The sequence below is a fragment of the Acanthochromis polyacanthus genome, chromosome 5 (genome assembly GCF_021347895.1).
Source record: "Acanthochromis polyacanthus isolate Apoly-LR-REF ecotype Palm Island chromosome 5, KAUST_Apoly_ChrSc, whole genome shotgun sequence".
Lineage (NCBI taxonomy): Eukaryota > Metazoa > Chordata > Actinopteri > Pomacentridae > Acanthochromis > Acanthochromis polyacanthus.
The window spans coordinates 41,675,147-41,692,939 of NC_067117.1; the positions used below are offsets into that span (position 1 = coordinate 41,675,147).

The 17,793-nt window shown below is 39.2% G+C and overlaps 2 protein-coding genes across 2 annotated transcripts; both read right to left on the reverse strand.

The window, feature by feature from the left end:
- Positions 1 to 211: 211 nt before the first annotated feature.
- On the reverse strand, positions 212 to 4,483 carry LOC110969602 (odorant receptor 131-2-like). Its single transcript, XM_051948716.1, has 4 exons — positions 4,328 to 4,483; positions 3,468 to 4,238; positions 385 to 389; positions 212 to 230 (listed from the first exon to the last, which is right to left on the reverse strand). Exons 1-4 carry the CDS (start codon positions 4,481 to 4,483, stop codon positions 212 to 214), a joined length of 951 nt encoding a protein of 316 aa, XP_051804676.1.
- Positions 4,484 to 11,660: 7,177 nt separating this feature from the next.
- LOC110969605 (odorant receptor 131-2-like) lies at positions 11,661 to 15,346 on the reverse strand. Its single transcript, XM_051948717.1, has 5 exons — positions 15,300 to 15,346; positions 14,772 to 14,839; positions 14,509 to 14,652; positions 13,424 to 13,584; positions 11,661 to 12,901 (listed from the first exon to the last, which is right to left on the reverse strand). Exons 1-5 carry the CDS (start codon positions 15,344 to 15,346, stop codon positions 12,113 to 12,115), a joined length of 1,209 nt encoding a protein of 402 aa, XP_051804677.1. The 3' UTR covers positions 11,661 to 12,112.
- Between the last annotated feature and the right edge of the window lie 2,447 nt (positions 15,347 to 17,793).

Genomic DNA, 17,793 nt, shown 5'->3' on the forward strand with positions numbered 1-17,793 from the left:
CCCCACCTCTCCTCGGCCATCAGCCTCAGCACCGGCTCCCCCCAGGACTGTATGCCGAGCCCCCTGCTATTCACCCTTTTACTCACGATTGTGCTCCCCTCCACCACAGTAACAGCATCTTGAAATTTACAGATGGCACATGTGGTGGGGCTATCTCTGGGGAGATGAGACTGCACCTCCGGGATCAGGTGAGTCGACTGTCAGTGTGGTGTCAACAGGACAACCCGATCCTGAAACACAACCAAAACAAAGGAGAAAACAAAGGCATTATTGTGGACTATAGAAGGAAGAACACTGACATTCATCCACTGTCATCCATGGCACTCTGTGCAGAGGGTTTCCTGAAATTGGCTCTTTTGATGTGCACATTAAGGACAACCTGACCTGGACTGCAAACACAGCAACCACTCTGAAGAAAGCACAGCAGAGATTGCACTTCCTGAGGGTCCTCAGGAGCAACAACCTGCCGAAAGAGACTGCTGGTGGGCCTTCTATCGCCTGCTTCCATAGAGAGCATTTCCTGGACCTACTGCGTTGCAATGGCGATTTTAGGGGAGGCCTGGGGTGGCCGGGGGCCACCCCTGAAATCTCATTGGCCACCCCTGCGGCCACCCCAGATCTGATAGGTAGTTGGTCACATGGCGTAACGGAGCGGGGTACGCATGGGACATGTCCCCCGCACTTTCCACATCTGTCCCCTCTGTCCCCCGCACTTTGTTCAGCCGTTACAACAGCTAAACCCGTTATTAAGCATCCAGTAACGTGTTTTCCGAGCCGGTCTTTGAATGCACCATGAGCGCATGCTAACGCAGGTGTTCCACAGGAGACGTGTGCTGTGCTGAAGCAGTGCTGAACGTGCGTCCTGGAGTAATGTTAGCAAACCAGCCAGAGCCAGCAAGAAGCAAAAAACTTTACACAGTTCTTTCCAAACAAACCGTGTAAGTGTGTGTGACCTTGTTGGATGCAAACAATGTTAGACTTGTTAGCTCAATGATTGACAAGGTAAACGTGGCAATATATCAATATGGTTTAAGCTAGTTAATAATTAAATGTGGTTGCCTCTGTTATATTACTTGCTAATTAGTTATTCTTGGAATAAACCCAGTCCTCTTCATTTCTGGGCAGATGAATGTGCTCACAATTGCTCTCCATGTATTAAGTCTTTGGTCCCAAAAGAGGAGAGTCAGGGAGGAGAAAAGAATAGGCTATCTATGGTATAAATTTACAACTATTTTTTACTCCTTCTCTTCTAATTCTATCTCAGAATTTTGATTTCAGATTTTTTAATGATTATTTCCATAACAAAGAGCAGAGTCAGGCAGGAGATGGACCAGAGGCCAGCAGTAATGTTGACCATGCAGGGTCTGCAGAGATGAAAAAAATATGTATCTATGGGTTAAAGTGATTTTGAGGTTAAATTCTACTGCAATTTTTACTCTTCCTAATGCTATTTCAGAATTTTTCTTACCACATTTTTTATGTTTATTGCCATAACAGAAAGAGCAGAGTCAGGGAGGAGATGGATCAGAGGCCAGCAGCAGGGACAAGGATGTAGGGTCTTTACAGGTAAGGAGAGATTATAACGTCCTGAAAATAAGATATCTATTGCAGGGAGAAACCAGGCAGTACTGATCATTTCATGTTCAGTGTTTGGCACCTTTGGCTACTCGTCCAGTTCAAGGGACATTGTTGTCAACTCAACTAGAGTTTGGCCACTAAAACTTTAGATTTTATAGTTTAAAGTTTTATACTTTATAGTTTAAAGAACTAGCCTAGTTGGTCCCCTGGTATTGCACTGTGGTTGTTAGGGATTATGTGGTTCTTTAGCCACTAAGGACGGTGCAATTAAATGTAAGAGAATGATAAATCGCTCTGAAAAATTTGTCCCGCTCACTTCTGAGATGGTGGTTACGCCCATGGTTGGTCAAGTTCGTCAACACGAGAAACAAGAGAAATTCTGTCAATCAATGATAGAAACGTCACACGTGCAGCTACTACACAAGGTGCTCGGATATTTTTTTACAATGCTGGTTTTGCCACTCAACACTTAGATGCCGGACTTCTGTTCAGCCTATGGATGCTCTAATGAGAGCTGTAAGGAAACAAGAGCTCATGGAATTACTTTTCACATGTAAGATGTATGTAAGGAATAATATATTGTTAGCAGGTTGTCATAGCTAGAGTGAAATAAACGCCGACAAGACGGATAGAACCCCATCAGCTCCGTGTCTGGCTTCTACCCATGATCTAACAGCTCTCTACATCATACTGTGTATTACACAGCTGCTTACCGGTGAAATAACTAATCTGAGACAATTTTTTGTTTAAAATTCGATGTTATGAATCTAGCGTTCCTAGCAACTTACTGCAGTAATTGGTACAAGATGGCGCTTCAGTTAGTAAAGCAACAATACAGGTGACACAGCTGATGAGCTGATGACTGATAATGTTATTCTACAGGATGAGTTGAGAGCAGTTGAGTTTTGCTAATCTAATCTAATTTGTGAAGAGATGAGGACTTTAATCCAAGGAAATGGCTCTTAGAAAATTTGTACCCTATCCTGAACATATTTTACTGATTTAGAGTAGTTAAAATAACCAGATATAATTGCGGACTGTAATAATGGGAAATGGAATTTAAAAATAAACCAGAATAGACACCTTTATTCAACACTTATGAGACAGGAAATCATGGGAGAAAGAGGGGATGTCACATGCAGCAAAGTACTGGGATTTGAACTGTGGTCGGCTGCGTACATGACATTAAACTCCGCTATGCCATAGCCACCCCACACTAGCTTTGTGTCCCATCAAGGCCACCCCGGCAAAAAAGTCCTGGATACGCCACTGACTGCATGTGTGTTTGGTTTGCCAGCTGCACAATAGCAGACAGGAAGTCTCTCCAGAGGCTCATCAATATGGCCCAGAAAATCACCAGTTATCCTCTGCCCTCCCTCGATGAACTGTACAGCTCTCGCTGCCTCAGAAAGGCACAAAATATAATCAGAAACCCCTCACACCCTGGACACTACCTGTTTGAACTTCTGCCGTCAGGCAGACGTTACAGAGCATTGGAAAAAGAAAATAAACAGACTCAGAAAGAGTTTCTATGCAAATGCCATTTATGTACTGAACTCAGGACACATTAAATAACTCGAGTCTTTAGCGGGTTTTATTGGTGGTATGAATGTTTTTTAGGAATGTTTTTATATTGATAGTCTGACATGATTTTTTGGTTGATTTTGTTATGTTATGTATTTTATTTTATTTATTTTATTATGTACTTTAAGGACTGCACCTTCAATTTCGTGGTTCTCATCCAATGACAATAAAAACATTCTGACATTCTGATAGGTCAAATTCCAATATTATGTATTAGAGTACTTTCACACTGAAAAATTCCACCCTTTAATCTGATGTAATCTGATATTCAGTGCAGCACGGACTTTACTCTTGTCTGGACTCACTGTACACAGCAGATACTTTTTCAAATACTCTTTAAATGTCTTATCTCGTAGCCCGTACACTATTGGACTGATCAGCCTGGGGAGAATCTGGATGATGATATAGCAAACAAAGAGTACTTGCACATAATGCTGAGGGAACCAGGACACCAAACCCTTTCTGATCTCATGAGCCATGTAGGTTAACATACACAGCAGCAGCTGAAAGCCGTGAAGCAGGATCGTGTTCCTGGCCTTCTTTGTGTCTCCTCCTGCTGGCTTTGCTGTTTTAGCTGATTTGGCAGCAAAGAAGATCCTGAAGTAGATGAAGAAGAGGGTGAGCCAAACACCAATCAGGCACACTGTATAAGAAACGTCCCTCTTTTTAAGACTTACTGGGTGTCGGAAGAGGTTATTCCTTTCGCAAAATATTGTGGAATGAAATAAGCGTACAGGCTCTGTTGCCAGAGTGATAAAGACGTCTGGCAGAGCTGTGACTGCAGCCATAACCCAAATCCACCCTATCAGGACATATGTACTTCTGATGGTGCAGAGCTCAGCATGTCGCAGTGGGAAACAAATAGCAATGTAGCACTCAACTGCCATGGCGGCTAAATTTAATGGAGTGTTGAAGGTAGTGAAGACAGCAAAGGTAATAATAAGGCAGCAGATGGAAGCGTGGATTTTGTAGAAGACATAACTAAAGACAAACAGACTGATTGTTGTAGTGAGCTGGATCATGTCGTTTACCACCATGTGGATGAACAGGATGTAACGAGGATTCACATAAAATACCTGAAAGAGAGCAGAAACAGCTCGTCTTTCCATCTGTTCCTTCTTACTGCTGATAGTGCAATAATTTGGGTGCAACAACAAACACTGACCTGGTGTTTTCTAAAGGTGTGAATCAGCGTGCCGTTGATATAACTGATTGTAAGACCAAGAGCCACAACGATCACATTTTTGATCACAGCCGTGCTTGATGAGTCTCGATAGGTCAGACTGGTCGACACATTGGAATCAGGAGCCGAGGAATTCATGGAGATGATTGATTCTGATGCAGAACAGAGAATATATATGAATAACTTATATACACTATCAGTCATTTTTTATTTATTTGTATTATTTTCGACATTGTACATTAATCCCGAAGATTAGCACTTTATAGTTTTGATATCTTCAGTATTAATCTACAATGTAGAAAATAATTAAATAAAAACTACTGAATGAGAAGGTGTGTCCAAACTTTTGACTGCTAGTGTACATATATACTACCATTCAAAAGTTTGGGGTCACTCAGACAATTTCATGTTCTCCATGAAAACTTCCACTTTTATCCATGTGCTAACATAACTGCACAAGGGTTTTCTAATCATCAATGAGCCTTTCAACACCATTAGCTAACACAATGTAGCATTAGAACACAGGAGTGATGGTTGCTGGAAATGTTCCTCTGTACCCCTATGGAGATATTCCATTAAAAATCAGCAGCTAGAACAGGCATTTACCACATTAACAATGTCTACACTGGATTTATCATTCATTTAATGGTATCATCATTAGAAAAAAAAATGCTTTTCTTTCAAAAATAAGGACATTTCTAAGTGACCTCAAACTTTTGAACGGCGGTGTTTGTACAGGGTGTCCCAAAAACATGTATACAGCTTTTAGCAGCTGATAACTAACTAACCTCACACCATTAGACTTTTTTTATGGTGATGCCTAAAAGACAAAGTTTACGCAATGAGACCTGCAACAGTCACTGAACTGAGAGCAGCCATTGAACGTGAATGCATGCAGATACCAAAGGAACTGTTTCATGATGTGTGCTATTCCATCGCTTCACGTTGTCGGCAGTGTCTGGACCAGAACAGACATCAGTGTGAGAACAGGTGGTGACAAAACAATAGAATGATGTTTGTAAATTGTTTTACATGTTGAAAATTAAACGAATTATAATAAACACCGAGTTTACATTTATTTAAAGTGTGTATACATTTTTTTTTGGGACACCCTGTATGTATATGTAGTATACAACATGTACAGACAGTCAAGTGAAATCATTTATCTATCCTAAAAGTACTTTTGCAGTGATCTTATCTTTCACAGTCTTTTTGAAAAGCTTTGCTATAGCAGCAGTCCCTGTTTTTGTCTATGGTACATAACTGAGACTGTCACACTCTACTACCAAACAAATGGCTTATGTGACAAAAACAGAACATTCTTCTTATAAGTTTATTTTATTGTTATTCAAGTTCAAAAGTAGATTAAAAATGTATTACATATTTTAAAATTTAATTTGAAAAGTTTGATTCAGCTAAATTGAATCCAAAATTAAAAAATTCTAGAAATAGTGCATCCATGTAATACTGGATAAAGGATTACAGCAAGTTTAAGACGAGTAATTTAGTTCTCACACACGCGGTGGCTCGTTGAATTGTTTTAGAGGTGCCTAATTGAGGTTCTGATCACACTTACAGAAAGAAGCAATACATGCACATAAAAGGGACAAGATAATAGTACAGTAATATATTGTGACAGTAGAGAGGGATGAATTAGAAGGATAGAAAACTTGCCTACCTCAGATTGTACACTTCAATATTAACTTCTGCCAGTCACATGAGTGTGAATTGTGTGTGAGTGTATTTTTGTAAACTGGTATTGCATTGCCCCTCCTTGATTTCCATCTGTGGGCCAAACGGGGCAAAACAACATGGGACAAAAACAAATGAATTGTGATTTCAATAGATTATCTCTCATGCATGCATTCAATAAAAATAAATCATTGGTTTTTATGATCTAAATTTGCAGTAAAATGTTGCAAATAATACAAGAACTGCATGTTCTGCAAAACTTTTATGAATACACATATTTGTAAAATGAAGAATTTTTTTTAATTTTTTAAAAAGAACTGCCACTACCAGACGCTCTAACTAATGTATGCAGTTTGAGCACATTCAGAAACTGAAAGCTACTCATTTGTGCAACCAGTGAGTTAACACCAGATTATCAGTCAGTCATGTTTATTCAATTTTTGAAATTTTACACACATTTTGAGTTGGTGTTCAAGAAGTAGAAACTTTGGCATTGATGGCTTCATTCATGTTGCTTAGAATAAACATGTTGCTGCTCAAAATGTGGGACCTGCTAACAGAAAGTGAAAAGAATTTCTGCTCCGTACCATGTGGATGCTTCTAACTTTGTCCACCTTTATCATGCACAAAAACATCACTGTAACACAGTGATGAAACAGAAACTCAAAATCATACTATAGACTATAGAGGGCCTTTTCTGACCTTCTATCTTGTGTGTTTGTGATTATTTTGAGACTCTCCCTGTGGCAGGCCGCATGTTTGACACCCTGTAAACTGGTCTGCAGAGCTGATTAAGAACGTCTGAAAGACACGAGAAGTGTCACCATTAGCTATAGTCATGGAAAAAATGATTAGACCATCCTTGTTTTCTTCAATTTCTTGTTCATTTTAATGGCTGGTACCACTAAAGGTTTATTACCTGAAGAGTAACAATGAACACAACCAAAAAGGCAGCTGATTCCATCAAACTTTATGTCCTGTCTGACATGCTTCAGTTTCATTCTATTCCAGGGTATATAAGAGGACATTTCATTTCATAAGCAGCACTGCACATGTAAAGGTCTAGAATGGTTTCCTGCTGACATTCAAGTCGTAGCACAACTCAGAAGTTGTCAGCTCTCACATAACGCCTAAAACTAAAGAATTATGTGAAGACACAAAGACAGCCATCTTGGTACTGCTGGAAATTGGTCTGAGTGAGAGACAGGTAGCCAAAAAACTGAAGATCTCCAAGACAATCGTTCATTACACCAAGAAAAAACAAGCTGAGCATGGTTTTACCAAACTGCTAGTGTTGAAGAATGGTAAATGAACTGGTGAAAAAATGGTGAATTAAAATTAAAATTAAACTGCTACACTGCAGTAAGGAAAGAATTAAAACTGTGCCACAGCTCGAATTAAAACTGCGCCACAGCTCGAATTAAAACTGCGCCACAGCTCGAATTAAAACTGTGCCACAGCTCGAATTAAAACTGTGCCACAGCTCAAGTTTCAGAACTAGAGATAAAACTGTTAAATTAGAAGTAAAGTGTTACATAGTAGTGACCCAGCAGAATTCTGTGAGAATGATCAGGTTGATTATCTGGATGTCAGAGGGCAGTCTGCCAAAGCACATGGTGCTTACCGACAAAAACTGGTAAAAACTGGTTTTAGCTGGCTGTAACAGTGTGTCAGGCGAGGTCATGTCGGGGGGGGGGGGGGGGGGGGGGTTGTTACATGTATTTGCTGAAGTGTAAAGAGTAAAAGAACTGATCTGTTGAGGTTCCTCGTGGTAATTAAAGGCTCTGATTGGTTGGGCAGTGAGACAGTGGGAGGGATTTGGCACACCACCTGGTGGATCTGATCAACTTTTGATTTTTGTAGGAAAGCATCAGGAAATCAGATACTATTAATAACAGAATAAATGATGTAATGGTGTCAGACAAGTCCCAACTTGTCCCAAAAAAGAAGGATGGACCTGGGGCGTGGAACCCCAGAGCCAAAATGTATAAAAGACAGGCCATCAGAAGGCATAGTCAGATTTACCCCGGGGTATCTCTGAGTGTTTTGATCTGTGCACAAAATAAACACTTTATTTTTTTAATCTGAAGACGGCTTCAAGACTCTTCTCTGTTTTTTTCCTTGGTGAGACTACTACAACTATTATTTTTAACTGAGTATATTTTTCATTGATTTGGAACCTAAAATTGTGACAATAGATATAATTTGAGAAGATTCGGGATACACTACACTAGCTGGTCAGGAAACATCTTTCTACCCACCAGATGACCGTCACTCATCTGTTCCTGTGTCAGAAATCAGCATCAGATCTCCAGGGACCTTAAAAATGAGTGGACACTGTGGATAAATCTGACTTGTTTGGCAAGGACAGTTGGAAAGCAACTTGTTGAAGCTGGTCTGAAGTCACACAGGGCAGGAAGAAGCCCTTCATCAAGGAAAGGCAGAGGAAAGCCCGGTTACTCTTTGCTGGGATCACAAGGATTGGACTGTTGATGATTGGGCTAAGGTTCTCTTCAGGGATGAATCCAGTTTTCAGTTGATGTTCACTCCAGACAACTTACTGGTTAGGAGGAAGCCTGGAGAAGCTACAAACCAGACTGTCTGCCCCTACAGTAAAACATGGGGGTGGATCAGTGACCATCTGGGGTAGTTTCAGTCTGGGTGGAACATGGCCAATGAACCAGGTCATGAACAGGACTACTCTTGAAAACAGCCTTCTTCCATCAGCTGGAAAACTCTTTCCTGCCTCCAATGACTGGATTTTCCAAAAAGACAAGGTCAGTTAAAGCCTGGATGGAGAACCAGAACATTGGAACCATGCCTTGGCTGCTCAATCACCAGATCTAAATCCAACTGAAAACCTGTGAGAAACCATCAAACACTAAATGGAGAACCACAAACTCCAAAAACAAAGCAGATTAGTTAGAATTAGTGCAACAGGAATGGTCTGCTGTGATCAGAAGCTGGTAGAGAGCATGCCAAGACGCATGGCTGCAGTCATCAGAAACAATGGTTATGAATCAGTACTAACTCCTGTGTGGATCATGGGATTAAAACAGACAGAAAAGAAAACATGGAATCCTAAAAGCTGTTTTTGGCAGAACAATGCCATAGCTACTGATGGAAGAACTGAAGTGACTATAATTATTATCAAGAGAAACATAGAAAATGTCTGATATCAGCTCTGAAGTTAAATTCATGAGATATTTTTGTTGTTATCATTATATTTGTCCAAAGCAATGTACCTTTAGTTGTACCAGGCATTAAAATGAACAAGAAATTAAAGAAAATATGGGTGGTCTAATCATTTAATCCATGACGTACATTGTAATAAATTATTCTATAAATTCCAGTCATTTCACCAAAATTCAGTCAAATGCTATTTAAACAAGAATGGCCATTAACAGCAGGTTTCCATAAAAACTGATGGTGTGAATGCTGTATTTTTGTTTTTAGAATAACAGTCAGCCACATGCAACAGCTGACAGTTATCCTTCCTCCTGAAAAATATAAACCTAAACGGCAAATGTGTTGCTGAGTTTATGAGCTAGCTTTAATTCATGCTAACTTGACATCATCCTGGCAAGCATCAAGTCGTACACAAGGACGCATTTTCACATTTTAGAATTTGATTTTATTTCTGGCTCATACAGATGAAGGACACATTGTTATTTATGGTTTGTGTCTGCAGTTAAGAAAACTTTGGAATTCAATTTAAAACAATAAAATGTTGTAATTAGCAGTTAATTACAGTTATGATTAATTAAAGTGGCAACACTATGTAAATACAACATTTTACCTGAAAGTCTAGATACAATATTAAATGGTAAACTTCAGATTCCACTCTAGACTATTAATTACAATAAATTTATTGATTACACAGTAATTAACTGTTTTTAACCGTATTTTGCTTTAATTTTACAATTTTATGATTGACTAAGCTTTTCATTCTACAGTACAGTTCAGTAATACAGTCAGCTGTTTAAATCAATGTCACTGATAAGGCTGTAAAATAACATACAGTAATTACAACAAAATGTGAATTCACAAGAAATTTGTCACTTTATTCTGTCAGGAAAATTCTTCAGAGGAGTCCAAATTCTTCTCCAAATTAATACTCAGAGTCGTGTCTCAAGTCAAAGTGAATGTTTTACTGGCACAAAGAATCAGTCTGCACAGAACACAGTCTGGGCAAGTGACTGGCAATATGAAGAAACAGTTTGGCTTTTCTACAGGCACAGACACACGTTACATTACCATGAGTTAGAGGACGTTTGTGGTATGATCAGTAACTAACAAAGTTAATCATGTAAATTTACTGAGTACATTGGGTTCAGTGAGGTCACAGTCACAAAATTATGCAGTTGTTTGAAATCAGAAATAGCATTTACTCATTACATTATCATAATTTCATAATATATTCATACTAATAAAGACCTGTGGGTTATAAATAATTAGTAAATAATAATACACCTCGTGTCTGGTTTCTCCACGTAGTTTAGTCTCGCTAGAAATCTGTGAATTTGGATCTAAATTGAACCACTCTAACCTGTATTAAAGCTGTGGTGGGGGAAAAAATCTATTAGATGCTTTTATTTTTATTTTTGTGAACATTGCAATAGCTTGTCTTACAGCACAGCTGCTGTGTCCGGCAGGTTGGAGAAGCTGTGGTTATTATTCAGATACGTCCAGCTCTACGATGATGTGAACCTACGGTGCTTCTGTGGCCGTTATGTTACCAATGCACCACCAGAGTTCAGGAATAAAGTAACTTATAGACAATGACCAGCCGTCACTGTGTTTTACAACCCCTTAGAGCAAATGTGCCACAGCTACAAGTGTAACAACCCAAACCATAGTGACAGCTATGCTACCACAACACCTCATAATCTATAGTCCATGTCAGTGACGGCAGGTCAGAATATTTTTTCTAACTCTCCTGAAGGCAAACTGACTCTTGCTGTCATAACTGGTGGCAGTGTACTACATAATATATAACACAAACTACTGTATATTATGATAAAGTTCAGCCTTTCTTGATGGGTCAGTGGAAACACAAAAGTTAATGGGAAGTAACAAAAATATTTTTGCAAAAGGAGTCCAGAAATAAGCTGCCACCTCCATACATTACAGTTCAAGGACAGACACACTTAGTACTGTGCTGTGATTAACCACTGACCCCATTTTACATTGTTTATGGTTGTGAAGCTCCTGGATTCTGAGGTCTTCTTTGACCTTTTTCAACACTTCCAGTCAAAAGTTTGGGGTCACTCAGACAATGTCATGTTTTCCATGAAAACTGAGCCTGAACTAATAATGTGTAGTGTATAGCTGACCAAAAACTTGACCAAATCTAAGGTTAGAATCAAGACATTTCAGGGTGGATAAGCAGGTGTCCCATATGTCAGGGCTACATTCCTGGAGCATGGCTTGGGTTTTGGTTCATGGTGATGTGCTGCATGTCGTCCCTTCACTCTCCTCCCTCCTTCTGTGTCTCTCTAAAGCTCTAAAAAAATAAATTAAATAATCATTAGAAAATAAAACATGAGTTTTTTTTTTATCACATCCCTTTATTCTAAATATCTAAATTTCTTCTAAAAATAACCATTTGCACCAGATCCAACAGTCACATGGACTGTTTGGATGAACTGCATCTGACCACATGTACAGAGAGCAGAGGTAAGTGTGGAAACAAATTACAGAGAGTGAAAAAAAAAAGACAGACAGTCAACACAACAGATGCTGCATGATTCAAAAACTGCATCAAATGGAGCCAGCTGTTGGAAGAAACATTCAGCATGAAATATACTTCTGGAGTGGATGTATGAGTGCACAGTGTGTAGAGGCTGTAAAAATGTACGTCTTAAACATCTGTGGGCACTAATAGGATGTTAAGAATGGGAAAAATGTTTTTCGACTGATTTATGGCATCATGACTCTTTTACATTGCACAATAAACATGTCTGAGTTCCAGTCATTTCCACAGAGTTACAGGACTTTATGCTGAAGTGAAAAATGAGCCCACAGTGAGAACGTGAGAAAAAAAATCGATGAAAGCGCTTGTAGCTCAGAGGTTTAAGACGTCTTCGGTGCTGTCTTTGAATGGCTGTTAAATGTACACAGATACCTTTTCAAATACTTTTTGAAGTGCTTGTCGCGTAGCCCATAGATGATGGGATTTGCAAAGCGTGGAAGAATTTGGTGTATGATAAAATTAAAAAAGTATATGTACCGTGTCCCTTTAGGGAAGGAGTACGTGAGAACCCGAGTCAACATTGGCTGCACATAGACCGTCATGCACAACACAAGCTGAAATCCGTGGAGCACGATGGTGTTTCTTGCCTTTTTAGCATCTGCATTAACAGTTTTGGCCACAAACAAAATTCTAAAGTAACAGTAGAACAGCGAGAGCCAAACCACCACCAGTAACAGGATGTAAGACACGTCCCTCTTGGATTTACTGTAGCTGCTCCTGAATGTAGTGTCCCTGATGCAGAACACTCTGGTGTGAAAGAACTCCATCTGTTCAGTGGCAAACATTAAGAAGACATCTGGCAGGACAGAAGCAGAACTTATAGCCCAGATTATGCCAATTACAATATATGTTCTTTTGACAGTGCATATGTAGTCGTAGCGGAGGGGCATGCAGACAGAAATGCAGCACTCTGCTGCCATAAAAGCGAGGTTCAGAGGAGTGTTATTTGTGGTGATGATGGCTGGCAGGATGACCAGCAAACAGACGGTGACAACAATGGTGCCGAAGGCGTAGGAACAGATGAAAAGGGTAATGCTGGTGGTCAGCTGGATCATGTTGTTCAGCACTAGGTGGACGAAAAGGATGTAGCGAGGGTTCTGCTTGAAGATCTGAAGAGAACGCCAGAATTGGGGGGTTAGATGACAATAAATGACACATCTTTACCTGCATTCAGAGAACTATCATAGACCTAGTAATGACCATTATCCCTCTTTGTTTCCTGCAGTGACCTCAACATCTGTTGTACAATTAGTCATATGTTAGTTTTTAAAATCTTAAACCACAGTAATAGTGCCATGAAAAACACATCCAGAATTACATATGAAAGGAAGAAAGTGGTAGTTCCAATATCAGTGTTGTTTCACGTTTTTTTCTTATTTTCATTTATTTTATGATAAAAAAAATGTAAATAACAGAGCCAATTTTAGCATTTGAACCAGCAGAGGTTGTGTTACAGAATCAGAGTAACACTTTATCAGTTTGTAATTTCACATACTAGTCTTTAATGATTTAACAGTTATTATGCTGACTAGAATTTGACCACAGTTGTGAACTCTATAGAACCAAGGTTAGGAACAGTAGATACGAAAGAAGCATCACACATATTCTGCACTAATATCTGCTTCACACACATCATGCCTGGTGAACGTGCAGATCATGGCGGCGCTGATGTAGTTGATGGTGATGCCCAGGACCACAACGGTCACGTTCATGCTGACAGCTTGAACAAAGTCCCGATGATTCCAGACCTTTGTCACATTTCTGTCCCCAGGAGTAAAATTCATGCCAGCATCTGATGAACACATGTCAAAGGCAGCAAACAGAGAAAATATAACAAAATGCAGCAAATATCATATAAAAAACACTTTGCTTGCATGTTGTGTTTTTTTCAATAGAGCAGCTGAATACTGACCGATCTGATGTGGAGCTGAATCTGCCTCTGTGTGACTGTACTGATGTGAGCAGAGGACTTCTCATCTTATAGTCCCACTATGTGTGTGTGTGTGTGTGTGTCTTGCTATCATTGTGGGGACATACCATTGACTCCCATTCATATCTAACTCCTAACCCTAACCCTAACCCTAACCAAACCCTAACCCTAACTAAAACAATGGCTAACCCTAAAGAAACGTTTTTGCACTTTTACTTTTTTCAGTAACAACAACATGGCCAAGAAAACACTGTTTAAACTTGTGGGGACCGAAATGAGGTCCCCACAAGTGACATAGTTTTCGGTTTTCCTACAGTTGTGGGGACATTTGGTCCCCACAATATCGCAAAAACATGGGCACACACACACACTCACACACACACACACGTACGTGTGTGTGTGTGTGTGAGTGTGTGTGTTCTCAAGTCAACAAACACATTTTTCAGGTATATATTTTTAATAAATCAAAAATCCTTAGGAAAGTGATTTAGTGCAGAAATATTTGATTGAGAATTACAAATAAGCAACACTGCCTACTATGCTTACATTTATTTATTTATTTATTTTACAGATGTAGGAACATATTTGAAAGAAATACCAAGGCATTAACAGGATGTCAGTGTTAGCTCCTCTTATGCAGACTTGATCATGGTTCTGGTAGCCTTGGCAGAGTAAGGTGCAGGACATCTCCAAGTGCACCAGTAGAGGCCTGAAGCCCAGCCGATGTGTTGACCGGTGGGGTGGTAGTCGCCATTTCGGTTGGCAGAGCCACCCTTTCTGTCCCACCAGCCACCACCACCTTCTGAAGAGGAACAGTCACTATCATGTCACCCACGGTACATGGGGAGCACCCATCGTTTTCACAGTCAGTGGTGCTGAAGCCATTGCCATTCTGGTCAATACTTTGATGAATGCCACAGATGGCGTCACCTTTGGACAGAGGTGGAAACAAAGAAAGTTTTAGAATTCAGAGTTTTGCTATCGTTTTCATATTTACATCTGTCATGTGAAGCACAAATGAGAAATCTATCAGTCTCTTGCTGCTCTACATTTGAGGTTGGATTTGAAGCTGCTGGATTGCTTTGCAGTGCATAAAAGGAAGAGGGTGCTGTTGTTCCTGAGAAAAACACAGATACATACAAGTCTGTACTGACCAATGGTGGTGGTTCTAACATTACTGACAGAGCAAAGATCTTCCAGAGAAAACCAGCATTATCACTGGGGCCTGATAAAAGCAGCTTGGCCTTTTATAAAAATATGTTTCAACAAGTAACAGCAAATCTCCATCATATCAAGACTTAAAGTTGATTTGATAATGATACTGTGATGTTTCGAATTTCTGCACTGAACAGCTTTAATTTACATTTATGGAAACAATAAGTACAATTAAAAGTGAAAACAGACTGGTTTTAAAAGTATAGATCCAATGCATAGACACAGACTAACATTAGTGTGTGTATTAAAAGCAAAGGAAAAAGTAATATTTAAAAGAAAACTTCAGTACCTGCGTTTCCACTGTACGTCTCATCTTGCAGTTTTAAATCTGCTTTCTCATTTCCAGTCAGAAGTTCTTGTACTCTGCGAAAGCAGTCCCACCTTCATGGTCCCACAGATCCACCCTCATTGTCCACATTTTGGATTTGTTCTTAGAAAGAAAACCAAGCCAGTGGTCCTCTAAAGGAATCAACAGAGCACAAAGAAAAGGACTGACTTTTTTCTGACATCTCTGCACAGTCTGCACCAATCAACAGAAATAAATCAATTCATTCTTCAGTCCATTAAGCTATTTGATAGATATTTTAAAACTCAAAACACCTTTCCAAGCCTTTTTGGGGTAGTGCTTAACAAACTAATCCAGTTTCTCTCTTTTATAGTTACACACACAGCAGTTATCAGGGTATTTACTCATGGTCAGGGCTCCAAAACTGTTTGTGTGTGCATGGGTGGCTGTTTTAGGTTTTTATTGTCGTCTGTGCTGTTTTTCTAGGTGTTGTTGGTCCTTTGACTACTTTCACTTAAAAGCCCAACCAGTGACAGGAGTTGAAAATTAGCTCAGTGCGATACACTCTATATGTAATGCATCAGTCCTATGATAATTGCATGGTCCCTGATCAAATAAATGAATGAATAAATAAATTAAATGCTAAAAATTAAATATATTTTACCAAGGTAAAGTGAAATATGTGCAGTTTATGAGAATATCAGTGTTATATCTGCTTATGGATGTTAATGCCTGTCTCTGTGTTTCTATCAGGAGGTAATGAGATCAGAGATTTCACCGTGGAAGTCACAGAGATAATCTACCTTTGTGTGTTTAGCTTTTATTTTCATGTAATGTTTTTGTATAAAATAAATATAAATCTGCCTCCAGAGTTGTCCTTGTGTTTCACCTCTTTCCAACCTTTCAGATTGTGCTGTTTGAGATCCAGATTCCACAAAGGCCATTGCAGATGATTCCGTTATTATTTTACCTGATAATGACACAATTTGTCCAAATGCAAGTCTTAACAACCATGTTAAGATATTGTAATAAGTACTATTGGGGCAAATTAAACCTTTAAAATCTTAGGTAGGATATCAAGTAATACTTTGTGTGGAATAGTCAGTGTGGTGCTGAAAGTGCAGCCTCTGGCTCTGTAGACAAACTTACTGGGGCCAAAAAAGTGGAATACTCCTAATTTATAGTAGCAGAAGTAAAGTATGTTCAGTGTTGGGCAAGCTACTTGGAAACTATAATGAGCTAAGCTACCAGCTACTCCATGATAAATCAAGCTTTACTACACTGAAGCTATGACCCACAGAAATGTAGCAAGCTAAGCTACAGCAATATGGCCAAAGTAGCTTAATACATTCAAGTTACCTTTTTTCTTACCAAAAAATTTCAGGGACTAATGAAGCCAGTCAAACGGAGACAAGAAAATGCTGACTTGTTTATTATTAAACCATCATTTTTGTTCTCAGTGCTCCAAACTTAGTAAGTTGATACACTGAGGAATATGTGGAGCTATATTTAAAATGAATCAACCTTTTTACATTAGAAATCATTGTTTTGATTTTCTTTTTAGTTTGTATTGCAGACATAATGTATCTGATAATTAAGTTGCAGTAGCTTATATTAACACACCACTTACATTGGAGGGTATAACAGGTTACATTTGATATCATTTCCATATAAAGTAAGCAATATTATAGTAAGACAATTTTATACATAATTTGGGTATTCACGTTGGGTATTAAATCAAGTTTTATTTCTTAAGTCTAATATTGATGTAAAATCATTCAATGCTTTCCCAAAGTGCTGTATCCACTACTACTTAACTCAATTTTGGTCTTGAGTGTAAGATTAAGATATTTAATCATTTATGCCATCACTTTTGTTACCCTTTCTGTTATTTTTTTTTTCAGCCATTTGCTCATTAGTGTTAACAGTAATACTGAAGAAGACAGATTTTGGTTTTACTGTTACCTCGTTTTCTCCCATACCTCTTCCCTCCTATATGTATCAGTTTAATTATTTAATCCCCCAATTTACACATATTCACACACTGCCACCACAACCTTACACTTAATTTAATTAATTTACTGCCACACGAATTTTAGATGTTGAAAAGTAGCTCGTTGTGTGTGCATCTTATACTGCGGTTGACATGTGGTGGTTAGCTAACTGCTGCTGGTTGTGCATATTCGGTAGTCACCTGTATATGGGTTCTCACATTTGTATTTGACGTCTTTGAAGTTGACAGAAACTTCGTCTTGGGCTGGCATAGTAGGCATCTGAAAACAACTTTTCTCCGTTTTTCACAAAACTCATAACTATTTAGGTAGGGCCACGGTGACTCTGACTACTTCTCTGCCATCTCTCAGTGAACTGAAGCGAGCGTCTGTGTGGATCCAGTGAGTCGCAGGAAGGGATTGTTGAATGACGACATCAACAGTTCGTCCGCTTCTATTGGTCGACACAGACATGTCGGCGTTTGGAGAGGATGTCACTATCTGATCCTTAAAAGTGTGAGATGAGACTGCAGCAGAGCAGAAAGCTCCGCTTCAAGCAGTTCAACATTAATCATTTGT

What these genes read in the sequence shown, in the direction of transcription:
- LOC110969602 (XM_051948716.1), bottom strand. Translation starts at nt 4,483, where the DNA reads ATGAATTCCTCGGCTCCTGATTCCAATGTGTCGACCAGTCTGACCTAT. An exon ending in ACACCTTTAGAAAACACCAG is followed by an intron (nt 4,239 to 4,327) that starts GTCAGTGTTTGT and finishes GCTCTCTTTCAG; the next exon opens with GTATTTTATGTGAATCCTCG.
- LOC110969605 (XM_051948717.1), bottom strand. Translation starts at nt 15,346, where the DNA reads ATGAGGGTGGATCTGTGGGACCATGAAGGTGGGACTGCTTTCGCAGA. An exon ending in TCAGAAGGTGGTGGTGGCTG is followed by an intron (nt 13,585 to 14,508) that starts GTGGGACAGAAA and finishes TGTGTTCATCAG; the next exon opens with ATGCTGGCATGAATTTTACT. An exon ending in GCACGTTCACCAGGCATGAT is followed by an intron (nt 12,902 to 13,423) that starts GTGTGTGAAGCA and finishes CGTTCTCTTCAG; the next exon opens with ATCTTCAAGCAGAACCCTCG.